This window comes from Taeniopygia guttata, chromosome 34, assembly GCF_048771995.1.
Source record: "Taeniopygia guttata chromosome 34, bTaeGut7.mat, whole genome shotgun sequence".
Lineage (NCBI taxonomy): Eukaryota > Metazoa > Chordata > Aves > Passeriformes > Estrildidae > Taeniopygia > Taeniopygia guttata.
In genome coordinates, this window is record NC_133059.1 from 3,913,296 (window position 1) to 3,930,372 (window position 17,077).

Consider the following 17,077-nt stretch of genomic DNA (forward strand, 5'->3'; position numbering starts at 1 on the left):
TGGAAGGGTTTTTGGGGAAGATTTTGGGGGTTTTTTTAAACGTTTTTTTGGGAAGATTTTGGAAATTTTTAAACTTTTTTGAAAGTTGTTTTTTTTTTCGGAACATTTTGAGAGTTTTTTTGGGAGGATTTTTGGGGGTTCGGGGTTGGAATTTCCTGAACTTCCGGTCAGAGCCTCCATGTCACCGCCCACTTCCGCCTCGACAGACGTCACTTCCGCCTCATGGAGTCTTCCTGTGCACTTCCTCCTCGGTACAGCGTCGCTTCCGGCGCGCGGGTGGGCGTGGCCAGAGCCGCGCGCTGCCATTGGCCGAGCGGCCGGAAGTGACGGCGCCCCCTGGCGGTGACGGGGCCGATGGCGGCGGCGCTCGCGCGGCTGCGGCGCGCGCGTGAGTGGGGGAGGGGCGGCCCGGGGGGACCGGCCCGGACCGGTTCGGACCAGTTCGGACCGGTTCGGACCAGTTCGGACCGGTTCGGGCCGGTTCGGACCAGTTCGGACCCGTTCGGACCAGTTCGGACCGGTTCGGGCCCGGTTTGTCCCAGTTTGGCCCCGGTTTGGCCCCAGTTTGTCCTTGGTGTGTCCCGGGTTGGCCCCGTGGGTCCCAGTTTGGCCCAGTTTAGCCCAGTTTGGCCCAGTGGGTCCCAGTTTGGCCCAGTTTAGACCACTTTGGCCCAGTTCAGACCAGTTTGGCCCAGTGGGTCCCAGTTTGTTCTCGGTTCGTCCCCAGGTTCCCCCAGTGGGTCCCAGTTTGGCCCCGGTGTGTCGCTGCTCTGTCCCCAGTTTGTCCCAGTTTGGCCCCCGTGGGTCCCAGTTTGGCCCAGTTTGCCCTCGGTTCATCCCCACTTTGTCCCCAGTCTGAGCCAGTTCGGACCAGTTTGTCCCAGTTTGTCCCAGTGGGGCCCAATTCCCCCAGTGGGGCCCAGTTTGGCCCAGTTTAGACCAGTTTGTCCCAGTGGGGCCCAGTTTGGCCAGGTCTGTCCCAGTTTCCCCCAGTTTGTCCCACTGGGTCCCAGTTTGTTCCCAGTTTGTTCCCAGTTTATCCCAGTTTCTCCCCAGTTTGTCCCAGTTTGTTCCCAGTTTGGCCCAGTCCATCCCATTCCCATCCCATCATTCCCAGTCCATTCCAGTCCATCCCAGTCTGTCCCAGTCCAACCCAGTCCCTCCCAGTCCATCCCAGTTTGATCCCAGTCCCCCCCAGTTTAATCCCAGTCTATCCCAGTCCCTCCCAGTCTGTCCCAGTTTGATCCCAGTCCATCCCAGTCTCTCCCATTCCCCTCCCAGTCCATCCCAGTTTGATCCCAGTTTGATCCCAGTCCCTCCCAGTCCCTCCCAGTCTGTCCCAGTCCATCCCAGTCCCTCCCAGTTTGATTCCAGTCCCTCCCAGTCCATCCCAGTCCATCCCATTCCAATCCCAGTCCCTCCCAGTCCCTCCCAGTCCATCCCAGTCTGTCCCAGTTCATCCCAGTCCCTCCCAGTTTGATCCCAGTTTGATCCCATTCCCCTCCCATTCCCCTCCCAGTCCATCCCAGTCCCTCCCAGTGTGATCCCAGTCCATCCCAGTTTGATCCCAGTTTGATCCCAGTCCATCCCAGTCTCTCCCATTCCCCCCAGTCCGTCCCAGTTGGCCGCGGGTGTCCCGGTTGGGCTCGATGACGTCACCGATGACGTCAGCAGCCGTGCAGGAGCTGCAGTCGCTGCGGCTGCTGCAGGAACGGCCGCGGGTGCTGCACCTGCAGCTGCACCGGCCCGGCAAGCGCAACGCGCTGGACCTGCGCTGCTGGCGGTACTGGGAGCACTGGGAGCACTGGGAGGGACTGGGATGGGAATGGGAGGGGAATGGGATGGACTGGGAGGGACTGGGAGGGACTGGGATCACACTGGGAGGGACTGGGATCAAACTGGGATCAAACTGGGATGGACTGGGATCAAACTGGGATCAAACTGGGAGGGACTGGGATCAAACTGGGAGGGACTGGGATCAAACTGGGATCAAACTGGGATGGACTGGGATCAAACTGGGATCAAACTGGGAGGGACTGGGATCAAACTGGGAGGGACTGGGATCAAACTGGGATCAAACTGGGAGGGACTGGGATCAAACTGGGAGGGACTGGGAGGGACTGGGATGGGAATGGGATCAAACTGGGATCAAACTGGGGGGGACTGGGAGGGACTGGGATGGAGATGGGAGAGACTGGGAGGGACTGGGATAAACTGGGAGGGACTGGGATAAACTGGGAGGGACTGGGATATACTGGGAGGGACTGGGATATACTGGGAGGGACTGGGATAAACTGGGAGGGACTGGGAGCACTGGGAGGGAACTGGGAGGGGATTGGGGGGGACTGGGATCAAACTGGGAGGGACTGGGATCACACTGGGGGCGACTGGGAGCACTGGGAGGGTCTGGCAGGGAACTGGGGGGGACTGGGAGGGACTGGGATGGACTGGGATGGACTGGGATCAAATTGGGAGGGACTGGGTTGGACTGGGACAGACTGGGATGGGAATGGGATGGACTGGGATTAAACTGGGGGGGACTGGGATGGGACTGGGGAGCTGTACTGGTGCTCCCTAATGCTCCATACTGGTCCATACTGGTCCGTACTGGTCCGTACTGGTCCATACTGGTGCTAACCAGTCCGTACCGGTCCGTACTGGTTTATACTGGTCCGTACTGGTCCATACTGGTCCGTACTGGTCCGTACTGGTTTATACTGGTCCGTACTGGTCCGTACTGGTCCGTACTGGTCCATACTGGTCCGTACTGGCAGGGAGCTGGTGCAGGTGTTCCGGGACATCGCTCAGGACCCCGAGTGCCGCGCTGTGGTTGTCTCTGGGGCCGGCGCAGCCTTCACCGCCGGTGGGGCTGAACCCCAAAACCTGCGGGACCCCAAATTCTGCTGGGACCCCAAATTTACACCTGGGACCCCAAATTCCTGCTGGGACCCCAAAATTTACACCTGGGACCCCAAATTTACACCTGGGACCCCAAAATTTACACCTGGGACCCCAAATTTACACCTGGGACCCCAAAACTTACACCTGGGACCCCAAAATTTACACCTGGGACCCCAAATTTACACCTGGCACCCCAAAACTTACACCTGGGACCCCAAATTTACACCTGGCACCCCAAAACTTACACCTGGGACCCCAAATTTACACCTGGCACCCCAAATCCCTCCTGGGACCCCAAATTCCTCTGGGACCCCAAATTTACACCTGGGACCCCAAAATTCCTGCTGGGACCCCAAAATTCCCCCCTGGGATCCTGAAATTCCCTCCTGGGACCCCAAATTCCCTCCTGGGACCCCAAGATTCCCCCCTGGAGCCCCAAAATTCCCTTCTGGAACCCGGAATTACCTCTCAAATCCCAAAATTCCCTTCTGGACCCCCAAAATTCCCTCTCAAATCCCAAAAATTCCCTCCCAAACCCCAAAAATTCCCTCCCAAACCCCAAAAATTCCCTCTCCCATCCCCAGCCTCCCCCGGGGGGTCCCCGAACCCCCCTGTGACCCCCCAAAAACCCAAAATCCCCCCCAACCCGCAGGCATCGACCTGGCGGAGCTGGGCTCGCTGCTGGCGGCGCTGCCGGCGCAGGACGCGGCGCGTCGGGCCTGGGCCCTGCGGCGCCACATCCTGGAATTCCAGGAGAGCTTCTCGGCCATGGAGCGGGTGGGCACGGACCCCGGCACCCCAAAACCGGGGTGGGGTCCCAAAAACCCGGGCTGGGGTCACAAAAACCGGCCTGAGCCCCTAAAATCCATCCTGACACCATAAAATCCATCCAGACCCCACAAAACCCAGCCTGACCCCACAAAACCCACCCTGACCCCACAAAACCCGGCCTGAGCCCCTAAAACCTGCCCTGAGCCCCTAAAACCCAGCCTGACCCCCTAAAATCAACCCTGACCCCACAAAACCCGGCCTGACCCCCTAAAACCCTCCTGACCCCACAAAACCCGGCCTGAGCCCCTAAAATCCAGCCTGACCCCACAAAATCTGCCCTGAGCCCCTAAAACCTGCCATGGTTCCCTAAATCCCGGCCTGACCCCACAAATACCCCCTGACCCCCCCAAAACCCTCCTGACCCCACAAAACCTGACCCCACAAACCCACTGTGACCCCCAAAACCCCCCTGACACCCCCAAAATCCTGCAGTGCCCCAAACCCACCCTGACCCCACAAACCCCCCTGACCCCCAAAACCTGACCCCACAAAACCCCCCTGACCCCCCAAAATCCACTCTGACCCCCCAAAACCCCACAGTGCCCCAAATCCCCCCCCGACCCCCCAAAATCTGCTCTGACCCCCCAAAACCTGACCCCACAAACCCCCCCCGACCCCCCAAAATCCGCTCTGACCCCCCAAAACCCCGCAGTGCCCCAAACCCGTGATCGCCGCCGTGCACGGGCCCTGCATCGGAGCGGGTGAGGGGCGGGGGTGGGATTTGGGGTTTGGGGTTTGGGATTTGGGGTTTGGGGTTTGGGGTTTGGGGTTTGGGGTTTGGGGTTTGGGGTTTGGGATTTGGGATTTGGGGTTTGGGGTTTGGGATTTGGGGGGTTTGGGGTTTGGGGTTTGGGGTTTGGGATTTGGGATTTGGGATTTGGGATTTGGGGTTTGGGATTTGGGGTTTGGGGTTTGGGATTTGGGGTTTGGGATTTGGGGTTTGGGGTTTGGGGTTTGGGATTTGGGATTTGGGGTTTGGGGTTTGGGTTTGGGGTTTGGGGTTTGGGGTTTGGGGTTTGGGGTTTGGGATTTGGGATTTGGGGTTTGGGATTTGGGGTTTGGGGTTTGGGGTTTGGGATTTGGGGTTTGGGGTTTGGGGTTTGGGGGTTGGGGTTTGGGGTTTGGGATTTTGGGTTTGGGGTTTGGGGTTTGGGATTTGGGGTTTGGGATTTGGGGTTTGGGGTTTGGGGGTTGGGATTTGGGGTAAAGAGGAGGATGAGGAGGATGAAGACCAGGAGGATGAGGATGATGACGATGAAGGCTCCCTCCCCCCAGGCGTGGATCTGATCTCGGCCTGTGACATTCGCTTCTGCTCCCAGGACGCCTATTTCCAGGTCAAGGTGGGACACGGGGGGACCCCGGGACCCCCAAATGTCCCCCCAGTGCCCCCCAGTGCCCTCCAGCGCCCCCCAGTGCCCCCCCAGTGCCCCCCCAGTGTCCCCCAGTGCCCCCCAGTATCCCCCAGTGCCCCCCAGTGTCCCCCCAGTGCCCCCCAGTGTCCCCCAGTGCCCCCCAGTATCCCCCAGTGCCCCCCAGTGCCCCCCCAGTGTCCCCCAGTGCCCCCCAGTATCCCCCAGTGCCCCCCCAGTATCCCCCAGTGTCCCCCATTGTCCCCCCAGTGCCCCCCAGTGCCCCCCAGCGCCCCCCAGTGTCCCCCCAGTGCCCCCCCAGTGTCCCCCAGTGCCCCCCCAGTGCCCCCCAGTATCCCCCAGTGCCCCCCCAGTATCCCCCAGTGTCCCCCAGTGTCCCCCAGTGTCCCCCAGTATCCCCCAGTGTCCCCCCAGTATCCCCCAGTGCCCCCCCAGTGTCCCCCAGTGTCCCCCAGTGTCCCCCAGTATCCCCCAGTGTCCCCCAGTGTCCCCCAGTATCCCCCAGTGTCCCCCAGTGCCCCCCCAGTGCCCCCCAGCGCCCCCCAGTGCCCCCCCAGTGCCCCCCCAGTATCCCCCAGTGTCCCCCAGTATCCCCCAGTGTCCCCCCAGTGTCCCCAATGTCCCCTCAGGAGGTGGACATGGGGCTGGCGGCCGACGTGGGGACCCTTCAGCGCCTCCCCAAAATCGTGGGGAGCCAGAGGTGGGTGAGGGGCACCCCCGGTGTCCCCAAATGTCCCCAAATGTCCCAAATATCCTCAGTGTCCCCAAATGTCCCCAATGTCCGTCCAATGTCCCCAAACCCCCCGATGTCCCCAATACCCCCCAATCCCCCCAATGTCCCAAATGTCCCCCCAATGTCCCCCAATCCCCCCAATCCCCCCGAATGCCCCCAATGTCCCCAATGTCCCCAATGCCCCCAATGTCCCCAAACCTCCCAATGTCCCCAATGTCCCCCAATCCCCCCAAATGTCCCAAATCCCCCCCAAATGTCCCCAAATGTCCCCAAATGTCCCCAGTGTCCCCAATGTCCCCAATATCCCCAATTCCCCCAATGTCCCCAATGTCCCCAATGTCCCCAATGTCCCCAATCCCCCCAAATGTCCCCAATGTCCCCAATGTCCCCAATGTCCCCGAATGCCCCCAATCCCCCCAATCCCCCCCAATGTCCCCAATGTCCCCAATGTCCCCAATGTCCCCAATGTCCCAAATCCCCACAAACCTCCCAATGTCCCCACTGTCCCCAATGTCCCCCAATCCCCCCAATGTCCCCAATGTCCCCAGTGTCCCCAATCCCCCCAATGTCCCCGCTGTCCCCTGTCCCAGCCTGGTGAATGAATTGGCTTTCACCGCCCGTGTCATGAGGGCGCCCGAGGCGCTGAGCTGCGGCCTGGTCAGGTGGGCTGGGGGATTTTGGGTGAATTTGGGGGATTTTGGGGGATTTTGGGGGATTTGGGGGGGATTTTAAAGGATTTTAAGGGATTTTGGGGTGGATTTTTGGGGTAATTTTGGGGGGGATCTTGGGGGTTCTGGGGGGATTTTGGGAGACTCTGGGAGGATTTTGGGGTGGACTTTGTGGATTTTTAGGGGGATTTTTGGGTGAATTTTGGGGGATTTTGGGTAAAATTCTGTGGCATTTTGGGGGGATTTTGGGGTGGACTTTGGTGGATTTTTGGGTGAAATTTTGGGGCATTTGTGGGGATTGTGGAGGGATTTTGGGGTGAACTTTGGGTGGATTTTTGGGGTAGTTTTTGGGGGTATATTGGGGGTTTTGGGGGGGATTTTGGGGTGGACTTTGTGTGGATTTTTGGGGGGATTTTTGGGGGGATTTTGGAGGGATTCTGGGGGGATTTTGGGGTGGACTTTGTGTGGATTTTTGGGTAAATTTTTGGGGGGATTTTGGAGGGATTCTGGGGGGATTTTGGGGTGGACTTTGGGTGGATTTAGGCTGAATTTTGGGTGCGTTTTGAGTGAATTTTGGAGTGGATTTTGGGGGTACTTCGGGTGAATTTGGAGTGAATTTTTGGGATGTATTTTGGGCTGTATTTTGGGTGTAATTTGGGTGTATTTTGGCTGTATTTGGGGTTTATTTTAGGGTGTCTTTGGGTGTATTCTGCCTGTGTTTGGGGCGTATTTTGGGTGTACTTTAGTTGTATTTTGGGTGCGTTTCAGGGTGTATTTTGGGTGTATTCTGCCTGTATTTGGGGTGCATTTTGGGCATATTTTTGGGTGTATTTTGGATGTATTTGGGATGTATCTGGGTGTATTCTGGCTGTATTTGGGGTGCGTTTCGGGGTGTATTGGGGTGCATTTCAGGGTGTATTTTGGGTGTAATTTGGGTGTATTCTGGCTGTGTTTGAAGGGCATTTTGGGGCGTATCTGGGGTTTATTTCGGGGTGTATTTATGTGTATTTGGGCTGTATTTGGGGTGTGTTTCGGGGTGTATCTGGGTGTATTCTGGCTGTGTTTGGGGTGCGTTTCGGGATGTATTTTGGGTGTATTCTGGCTGAGTTTGGGGTGGTTTTGGGCGCATTGTTCCTGTGTTTGGGGTGTGTTTCGGGGTGTATTTTGGGTGTATTCTGGTTGTGTTTGGGGTGTGTTTCGGGGTGTATTTTGGGTGTATTCTGGCTGTGTTTGGGGTGTGTTTCGGGGTGTATTTTGGGTGTATTCTGGCTGAGTTTGGGGTGCCTTTGGGCACACTCTGGCTGTGTTTGGGGCACCTTTGGGCGCCTTTGGGTGCCTTTGGGGTGTATCTGGGTGTATCCCGGCTGTGTTTGGGGTGCCTTTGGGCGCCTTTGGGCACCCTTGGGCGCCCGGGGCTGACGCGGTGTCCCCAGCCGGGTGCTGCCGGACAAGGCGGCGCTGCTGGAGGTGGCGCTGGAGGTGGCCGAGGCCATCGCCGCCCGCAGCCCCGTGGCCGTGCAGGGCACCAAGGTCAACCTGCTGTACTCGCGGGACCGGCCCGTCAGCGAGGGGCTGCAGCACGTGGTGGGTGACACTGTCACCGTGTCACTGTGTCACTGTCACTGTGTCACTGTCACTGTGTCACTGTGTCACTGTGTCACTGTCACTGTGTCACTGTGTCACTGTCACTGTGTCCCTGTGTCACTGTGTCCCTGTGTCACTGTGTCACTGTGTCACTGTGTCACTGTCACTGTGTCACTGTCACTGTGCCACTGTCACTGTCGCTGTGTCACTGTGTCACTGTCACTGTCCCTGTGTCACTGTCCCCATATCCCTGCCCCTGTCCCTGTCCCCATGTCCCTGTCACTGTCACTGTCACTGTGTCCCTGTCCCTGTCCCCATGTCACTGTGTCTCTGTCCCTGTCCCCATGTCCCTGTCGCTGTCCCCATGTCCCCATGTCACTGTGTCCCTGTCCCTGTCCCTGTCCCTGTCACTGTCCCCATGTCCCTGTCGCTGTCCCCAGGCCACCTGGAACATGGCCATGCTGCAGACCGAGGACATCCCCAAGTCGGTGCAGGCGGCCCTGGACAAGAAGGGACCCGAGGACGTCCCCTTCGCCAAGCTCTGATGTCACCTCAGTGCCACCAACGTCCCCTTCGCCAAGCTCTGATGTCACCCCAGTGCCACCACTGCCACCTCGGTGCCACCAACGTCCCCTTCGCCAAGCTCTGATGTCACCTCAGTGCCACCAACATCCCCTTCGCCAAGCTCTGATGTCACCCCAGTGCCACCACTGCCACCTCGGTGTCCCCCAATAAATTCTTTGTCCCCAAATCTCCTTGGCCTTGTCACTGAGGGGGGCCCCAAAGTGTCCCCAAGGTGCCACCAGGGCTCTGGGGTGTCCCCAAGGTGCCACCACAGTGTCCCCAAGGTGTCCCCATGGCGCCACCACAGCCCCAAAATCCTGAGGGATCCATCCCCAAAATCCCAGGATTTATTCCCAAAATAAAGGCTCTGACTCTCTGAAATTCCGTTTATTGGGGGGATTTTTGGGCAGTTCCGGGGGGGGTTTTAGGGAATTCACGGAAATTCCAGGAATTTCTGGAATTGCCGGGGCGGGAAAGGCCCCCGGGGGTCTCCAGGTGGGATTTGGGGCAGATTTGGGAGAATTTGGGGCAGATTTGGGAGGCAGCACGGAATCTCAGGATTTTTCAGGGAATTCCCAGGATTTTTTAAGGCATTCCCAGGATTTTTTTAGGGAATTCCCGTGGTTTTTTAAGGCATTCCCAGGATTTTTTAGAGAATTCCTGGGACTTTTTAGGGAATTCCTGGGACTTTTTAGGGAATTCCTGGTCACTTCTGGACCTGCTGGAGCGGGCGGTGCCCCCGGGGGTCTCCAGGAGGGATTTGGGAACGGATTTAGGGTGAATTTGGGAATGGATTTAGGGTGAATTTGGGGCAGATTTGGGAACGGATTTAGGGTGAATTTAGGGTGAATTTGGGGCAGATTTAGAGTGAATTTGGGGCAGATTTGGGAACGGATTTAGGATGAATTCGGGGTGAATTTGGGGTGAATTCGGGGCAGATTTAGGGTGAATTTAGGGTGAATTTGGGGCGGATTTAGGGTGAATTTGGGGTGAATTTGGGGTGAATTTGGGGCGAATTCGGGGCGGATTTTGGCAGCAGCAGCAGCAGCAGTGGGTGCTGGGGCAATGCCGGATTTCCCGGGAATTCCCGTTTTTCGGGCTCACTTCTGGAAGTGCTGCAGCGGGTGCTCGGGAATGCCGGATTTCCCGGGAATTCCGGTTTTTCGGGATCACTTCTGGAAGTGCTGCAGCGGGTGCTGGGGAATGCCGATTTCCCGGGAATTCCCGTTTTTCGGGCTCACTTCTGGAAGTGCTGCAGCGGGTAGTGCTCCCCGTAGGTCTCCAGGTGCCGCTCCAGCTCCTCCCGCTGCCGCCGCAGCCTCGGCGGCATCTCCCGGTAAACGTCGGAGAAGAGGAGGCGCGGCGGCGGCTTCGGCTCCCGCTCCGCCTGCTCGAAGGCCTCCAGCACCTGCGGGGCCCAAGTCCCGGTTTTCAGCCCCAATTCCCCATTTTCCAGCCCGAATTCCCGATTTTCCACCCCAAAATCTCGATTATTTTCCACCCCAAAACCCCGATTATTTTCCACCCCAAAACCCCGCGGATTTTCCCCCAAACCCCCCGTGGATTTTACCCTAAAATCTCGATTATTTTCCACCCCAAAATCTCGATTATTTTCCACCCAAACCCCGCGGATTTTCCCCCAAAACCCCCGCGGATTTTACCCCAAAATTCCGATTATTTTCCACCCCAAAACCCCGCGGATTTTCTCCCAAACTCCGCGGATTTTCCCCCAAAAATCTCGATTATTTTCCACCCCCAATTCTCGATTATTTCCCACCCGAAACCCCGCGGATTTTACCCCAAAATCCCGATTATTTCCCACCCCAAACCCCGCGGATTTTACCCTAAACCCCCCGCGGATTTTACCCTAAAATCTCGATTATTTTCCACCCCAAAATCCTGATTTTTTTCCCACCCCAAACCCCGCGGATTTTACCCCAAAATTCCGATTATTTTCCACCCCAAAATCTCGATTATTTTCCACCCAAACCCCGCGGATTTTCCCCTAAACCCCCCGCGGATTTTACCATAAAATCTCGATTATTTTCCACCCCAAAACCCCGCGGATTTTCCCCCAAACCCCGCGGATTTTCCCCCAAAAATCTCGATAATTTTCCACCCCCAATTCTCGATTATTTCCCACCCGAAACCCCGCGGATTTTACCCCAAACCCCCCGCGGATTTTACCCCAAAATTCCGATTATTTTCCACCCCAAACCCCGACAGTTCCCGGCCCCAAACCCGGCGGATTTCGCCCCAAACCCCGACAGTTCCCGGCCCCAAACCCCGCGGATTTTGCCCCAAAACGGGACCATTTTCCGCGAGCTCTTCCTCCAGTCGCGCTCCTGCCGCTCGTCCCACCACGCGCGGCGCTCCAGGAAGAGGCGCAGCCGCGAGATCGGGTGGTCCTGCTTGTCCCAATAATTCACCTCGTCCACCGAGCGGTACGCGGAGCTGTCGTCACTCGTGCTGTGGTGCCCGATCCTGGGGCGAAAAAACGGGATTTTGGGAAAAAAACCCCGAGTCTGGGGAAAAAACAGCAAAAAAATGGGGAAAATGGGAAAAAAATGGGGTAAAATGGGGCAAAATCCCATTGGAAATGTGGGAAAATCTGAGTGGTGTGCAAAACTGTCATCACTTGTGCTGTGGTGCTCGATCCTGGGGCGAAAAAAACAGATTTTGGGAAAAAAAACCTGGGGTTTGGGGAAAAAATGGCAAAAAAATGGGAAAATGGGAAAAAAATGGGGGTAAAATGGGGAAAATCCCATTGGAAATAAGGGAAAATCTGAGCTTGTACTGTGGTGCCTGATCCTGGGGCAAAAAAAACAGATTTTGGGAAAAAAACCTGGGGTTTGGGGAAAAAACACGAGATTTGGGGGAAAAAATGGGGATTTTGGGAAAAAAATGGAAAAAAGTGGGGTAAAATGGGGCAAAATCCCATTGGAAATGTGGGAAAATCTGAGTGGTGTGCAAAACTGTCGTCACTCGTGCTGTGGTGCCCAATTCTGGGCTGAAAAAACCGGATTTTGGAAAAAAAACCCTGGGATTTTGGAGGAAAAAGCGAAGGTTTTAGGGGGAAAAAGTGGAATTTTTATGGGGAAAAAGAAGAGGTTTTTTGGGGGGAAAAATTGAGGTTTTTTGGGGGGAAAAGCGGAGGTTTTGGGGAAATAAAAGCAGGGTTTTCTGGGGGAAAGTGGAGTTTTTTGGGGGAAAGTGGAATATTTTGGGGGGAAAAAGCAGAGCTTTTTGAGAAACAAAAGCAGAGTTTTTGGGGAACAAAAGCAGAGTTTCTTTGGTAGGAAAAGCAGAGATTTTGGGGAACAAAAGCAGAATTTTTAGGGGAAAAAAGCGGAGTTTTTGGTAGGAAAAGCAGAGTCTTTTTGGTGTAAAAAAGTGGAGTTTTTTGGGTGAAAAGGAGGAATTTTTAGGGGGTTAAAAAGCAGAGTTTTTGGGTAAAAAAGAGAAATTTTTAGGAGATTAAAAAGCAGAGTTTTTTCGCGGGAAAAAGCGGAATATTTGGGGGAAAAAAGCAGAATTTTTGTTAGGAAAAGCAGCATTTTGGGGGAAAAAAGCGGGATTTTTTGAGGAAAAAAGGGGAATATTTCGGGGACTCAAAGGAGAGTTTTCTGGGAAGGGAAGGCGGAATTTTTGGGGTGAAAAGCGGCGGTTTTGGCGCACCGGTAGGTCATGGCCTCGATGAGGAAGGGCTGGTTCTCGGCCACGGCGCGGCGCCGCGCCTCCCGCGTGGCGTTGAACACGGCGAAGACGTCGTTGCCGTCCACGCGGATCGACAGCAGCCCGTAGCCGGGACCCCGCGCCGCTGCGGAACGGGAACGGGAATGGGGGAAAATTCCGGGATTTGGGGGGAAAATACGGGGTTTGGGGGGAAAAATCCGGGGTTTGGGGGGGGGAAAATGGGATTTAGGGGGGAAAAATCCAGGATTTGGGGGGAAAAATGGGATTTGGGGGGAAAATGGGGTTTGGGGGGGAAAAATGGGATTTAGGGGGAAAAAATCCAGGATTTGGGGGGAAAAAATGGGATTTGGGGAGTGGGGAAATTGGATTTGAGGGGGGGAAATGGGATTTGGGGGAAAAAAATACGGGATTTGGGGGAAAAATGGGATTTGGGGGGGAAAAAATGGGATTTGGGGGAAAATATCCAGGATTTGGGGGGGAAAAATGGGATTTGGGGAAAAAAAAAAAAAAAAAAACCCCCAAAACCCCCCAAAACCCCCCAAAACCCCCCAATCCGGCTCCTCACCGATGCTGTCACCACGGTACTGCCCAAATTCCCCCCATAAAGCCCTATAAACCTCCCTAAAGATCCACCAAAAAATCCCAAAGAAATAAAAAAAAATCCCAAAAAAATCCCAAAAAAATCCAAAAAAAATCCCCAAAAAAATCCCAAAAATCCTGAAAAACCCGAAAAACCCCAAAAACACCAAAACCCCCCCAAATTCGGTTTCTCACTGATGTTGTCGCCGCGGTACTGCCCCAATTCCCTCTAAAAACAGCTATAAAACCCCCCAAAAAATCCCTAAAAAAATCAGAAAAATCCCATAAACCCCCCAAAAAAACCCCAAAACCCCCAAAACCCCCGAAACCGCCCCAAATCCGCGTTCCTCACCGATGCCGTCGCCGCGGTACTGCTCGGCGGTGGGCGTGGAGATGGCGTAGCCGTTGTTGCGGCAGAAGAAGACGATGGGGCACTCCAAGGTGGCGGCGAAGTTGAACCCGGCGTGAGCGTCGCCCTCGCTGGCCGCCCCCTCCCCGAAATAACAGACCACGGCCCGGCTGGCGTCCGCGCGCTTGATGGCGTAGGCGGCGCCCACCGCTGGGGTTTGGGGGAAAACCGGGGGGAAACGGGAAAAATGGGATTTTGGGGAAAAAAATGGGAAAAATGGGATTTTGGGGAAAAAAATGGGAATTTTGGGAAAAAATTGGGAATAAAAAGGGATTATTGGGAAAAAATTGGGATTTTTGCGAAAAAATTGGGGAAAAAAAGGATTTTTGGGAAAAATTGGGAAAAAATAGGGGAAAAAAGGGATTTTTGGGAAAAAAAAGGGATTTTTCTGAAAAAATTGGGGAAAAAATGGGAAAAAGGGATTTTTGGGAAAAAAAAGGGATTTTTGGGAAAACATTGGAAAAAAAAAGGGATTTTGGGAAAAAAATGGGATTTTTGGGAAAAAATTGGGAAAAAATTGGGGGAAAAAAGGGATTATTGGGAAAAAATGGGGAACAAATTGGGAAAAGAAAGGGATTTTTTTGGGAAAAAGTTCGGGGCCGGGTGCCCAGGTGCGCTCACCTTGCGGGATCTGCGTGGCCAGCGGGGAGGAGATGGTGACGAAGTGCCGCTCGGCGCAGCCGTAGTGCACCGGCATCTGCCGGCCCTTGCCGGGGTCGCGCGCGTTGCCGTAGCACTGAGCCATGAACAGCTCCAGCGGGTACCCGCGGTACAGCAGCACACCTGGGCACGCCCGGGGTACACCTGGGTACACCTGGGTATGCCTGGGCACGCCTGGGCACACCTGGGGTACACCTGGGCACACCTGGGCACACCTGGGTTACACCTGGGCACACCTGGGGTACACCTGGGTACACCTGGGGGCACCTGGGTACACCTGGGCACACCTGGGGTACACCTGGGTTACGCCTGGGCACAGCTGGGCACAGCTGGGTACACCTGGGCACACCTGGGGTACACCTGGGCACGCCTGGGGTACACCTGGGCACACCTGGGTTACACCTGGGCACACCTGGGGTACACCTGACCCACCTGTCCCTCTGCCCCTCACCTGTCCCTCTGTCCCTCACCTGTCCCCACCTGCCCCTCACCTGCCCCTCACCTGTCCCTCTGTCCCCCACCTGTCCCTCACCTGTCCCTCTGTCCCTCACCTGTCCCTCTATCCCTCACCTGTCCCACCTGTCCCTCACCTGTCCCACCTGTCCCTCTGTCCCTCACCTGCCTCCCGGTACTGCCCGAAGACGAGGTCGTTGGGGTCGAGGGCGGCGGCGCTGCCCACGTGCGTCCCCTCCTCGCCGTAGTTGGTCATGTAGAACGAGATCCGGCCCTGCGGGCGGCGCCAGGTGAGCCCAGGTGCGCCCAGGTGGGCACAGGTGGGCACAGGTGGGCACACAGGTGGGCACCGGCCGTACCTGGCGCTGGGACTCGTAGAGGATCCGGTCCATGGTGTTGAGCAGAGTCATGGTCCGGTAGAGCTTCAGCACCTCCTCCTTGGGCAGCTGCGGGACAGGTGGGCACAGGTGTGGGCACCTGGGCAGGTGTGGGCAGGTGTGGCACCTGGGCACCTGGGCAGGTGTGGCACCTGGGCAGGTGTGGGCAGGTGTGGCACCTGGGCAGGTGTGGGCAGGTGTGGGCACCTGGGTACCTGGGCAGGTGTGGGCAGGTGTGGGCACAGGTGTGGGCACCTGGGCAGGTGTGGGCACCTGGGCACCTGGTCAGGTGTGGGCAGGTGTGGGCACCTGGGCAGGTGTGGGCAGGTGTGAGCACCTGGGCACCTGGGCAGGCATGGGTACCTGGGCACCTCGGCAGGTGTGGTACCTACTCCTTGGGGAGCTGCGGGACAGGTGGGCACAGGTGTGGGCACCTGGGCAGGTGTGGGCAGGTGTGGGCACCTGGGCAAGCGTGGCACCTGGGCAGGTGTGGGCACCTGTGCCAGGTGCGCCAGGTGTGTGTGTTACCTGTGCCAGGTGTGTTACCTGTGCCAGGTGTGTGTGTTACCTGTGCCAGGTCTGTTACCTGTGCCAGGTGTGTCACCTGTGCCAGGTGTGCCCCTCTCACCTGGGGGTCCTCGCTGGCGCGCAGCACCTGGCCCTGCCGGTCCATCACGCGGTACACCGGGATCCCGGCCAGCACCTGGGGCTGGATGAACTCCAGGTGGTCCGAGAAGGCGGCCGAGGCGCCCGGGAACTGCGGCCGCTCCTCGGGGGACTCCTGGGGACACCGGGGGACACCGCGGGGACATTGGGGTCACACAGGGGTCACACGGGGGTCACACAGGGTCACACAGGGGTCACACAGGGGGCACAGGGACACTGGGCACTCCTGGGGACAATGGGGCGGCACCAAGGGTCCCAAAAGGGACACCAGGGTGGCATCAGGACACGGGGACATCGGGGATGGCACCAGGATGGGGACACCGGGACAGGACACCAGGCAGGGCCACCGTGTCCCCTCCCTGTCCCCCCTCATTGTCCCCTCCCTGTCCCCTCGCTGTCCCCTCTTTTTGTCCCCTCTCTGTCCCCTACCTGTCCCCTCCCTGTCCCCTCTCATTGTCCCCCCTCAGTCCCCTCCCTGTCCCCCCTCTGTCCCCTCCTTGTCCCCATCCTGTCCCCCCTTTTTGTCCCCTCATTGTCCCCACTCTGTCCCCCCTCTGTCCCTTCCCTGTCCCCCCTTTTTGTCCCCTCCCTGTCCCCTCTCTGTCCCCCCTCATTGTCCCCCCTCAGTCCCCTCCCTGTCCCCCCTCTGTCCCCTCCTTGTCCCCATCCTGTCCCCTCTTTTTGTCCCCTCCCTGTCCCCTCCCTGTCCCCTCCCTGTCCCCTCTCTGTCCCCTCTCTGTCCCCTCATAATCCCCCCTCATTGTCCCCTCGCTGTCCCCCCTCCCTGTCCCGTTTTTGTCCCCGTTTGTCCCCTCATTGTCCCCCCTCTGTCCCCTCCCTGTCCCCCCTCATTGTCCCCTCCCTGTCCCCTCCCTGTCCCCTCTCTGTCCCCTCCCTGTCCCCTCTCTGTCCCCTCCCTGTCCCCTCTCTGTCCCCCCTTTTTGTCCCCTCATTGTCCCCTCCATGTCCCCTCCCTGTCCCCTCTCTGTCCCCTCTTTTTGTCCCCTCCCTGTCCCCCCTCCCTGTCCCCCCTCTGTCCCCTCCCTGTCCCCTCCCTGTCCCCTCCCTGTCCCCCCTTTTTGTCCCCTCATTGTCCCCTCATTATCCCCCTCATTGTCCCCTCCCTGTCCCCCCATTGTCCCCTCGCTGTCCCCCCTCCCTGTCCCCGTTTTTGTCCCCGTTTGTCCCGGTTTGTCCCCTCTGTCCCCGCTCACGGCCGTGCCCCGGAGCCGCCTCGGGACGAGCCCCGGGAGGCGCCGCCGCCACCGCAGCGCCCTCAGCGCCGCCATCTTGTCCGGCGGGGGCGTGGCCTCGCTCTGATTGGTCGAGCCGGGGGGGTGTGGAGGTTTAGCCACGCCTCCTAAACGGCCGCGTGGCCACGCCCACATCGCTGTATTTGCATATTCCGCGTTGGCCACGCCCCTTACATGACCATATAAGGGAACGGCGGATTGCCACGCCCCTTAAATTACCATAAAGCAATAAGGGATTGCCACGCCTACTAATTACCATATAATGGGATTCTGGATTGCCACGCCCACAAATTACCATATAAGGGTGGTGGCCACGCCCCTTGAGTGACATTG

The 17,077-nt window shown here is 57.4% G+C and overlaps 2 protein-coding genes across 3 annotated transcripts; one reads left to right on the plus strand and one right to left on the minus strand.

Moving 5' to 3' along the window:
* The first annotated feature begins 231 nt into the window (after window positions 1-231).
* ECH1 (enoyl-CoA hydratase 1) lies at window positions 232-9,032 on the plus strand. Of its 2 annotated transcripts, XM_072920847.1 has the most exons (10): window positions 234-388; window positions 1,612-1,783; window positions 2,775-2,863; window positions 3,554-3,678; window positions 4,385-4,433; window positions 5,008-5,072; window positions 5,732-5,802; window positions 6,426-6,497; window positions 7,937-8,087; window positions 8,528-8,838. In XM_072920847.1, the coding sequence occupies exons 1-10, from the start codon at window positions 355-357 to the stop codon at window positions 8,630-8,632; spliced, it is 933 nt and encodes a 310-aa protein (XP_072776948.1). In that variant the 5' UTR covers window positions 234-354; the 3' UTR covers window positions 8,633-8,838. The 2 variants fall into 2 exon arrangements, with proteins under 2 accessions (XP_072776947.1, XP_072776948.1); XM_072920846.1 differs by lacking the exon at window positions 7,937-8,087 and having other exon boundaries at window positions 232-388; window positions 8,528-9,032.
* Window positions 9,024-16,842, minus strand: BCKDHA (branched chain keto acid dehydrogenase E1 subunit alpha). The gene is made up of 9 exons (XM_041712504.2): window positions 16,706-16,842; window positions 15,454-15,606; window positions 14,808-14,894; window positions 14,614-14,722; window positions 13,957-14,118; window positions 13,279-13,485; window positions 12,330-12,471; window positions 10,964-11,135; window positions 9,024-10,059 (listed from the first exon to the last, which is right to left on the minus strand). Exons 1-9 carry the CDS (start codon window positions 16,778-16,780, stop codon window positions 9,889-9,891), a joined length of 1,278 nt encoding a protein of 425 aa, XP_041568438.1. The 5' UTR covers window positions 16,781-16,842; the 3' UTR covers window positions 9,024-9,888.
* Window positions 16,843-17,077: the final 235 nt, after the last annotated feature.

What these genes read in the sequence shown, in the direction of transcription:
- BCKDHA (XM_041712504.2), bottom strand. Translation starts at nt 16,780, where the DNA reads ATGGCGGCGCTGAGGGCGCTGCGGTGGCGGCGGCGCCTCCCGGGGCTC. An exon ending in GGCGGCTCCGGGGCACGGCC is followed by an intron (nt 15,607 to 16,705) that starts GTGAGCGGGGAC and finishes CGGTGTCCCCAG; the next exon opens with GAGTCCCCCGAGGAGCGGCC. An exon ending in ATCGAGGCCATGACCTACCG is followed by an intron (nt 11,136 to 12,329) that starts GTGCGCCAAAAC and finishes TTTTCGCCCCAG; the next exon opens with GATCGGGCACCACAGCACGA.
- ECH1 (XM_072920846.1), top strand. Translation starts at nt 355, where the DNA reads ATGGCGGCGGCGCTCGCGCGGCTGCGGCGCGCGC. An exon ending in CGCGCGGCTGCGGCGCGCGC is followed by an intron (nt 389 to 1,611) that starts GTGAGTGGGGGA and finishes CATTCCCCCCAG; the next exon opens with TCCGTCCCAGTTGGCCGCGG. An exon ending in GCTTCTCGGCCATGGAGCGG is followed by an intron (nt 3,679 to 4,384) that starts GTGGGCACGGAC and finishes AAAACCCCGCAG; the next exon opens with TGCCCCAAACCCGTGATCGC.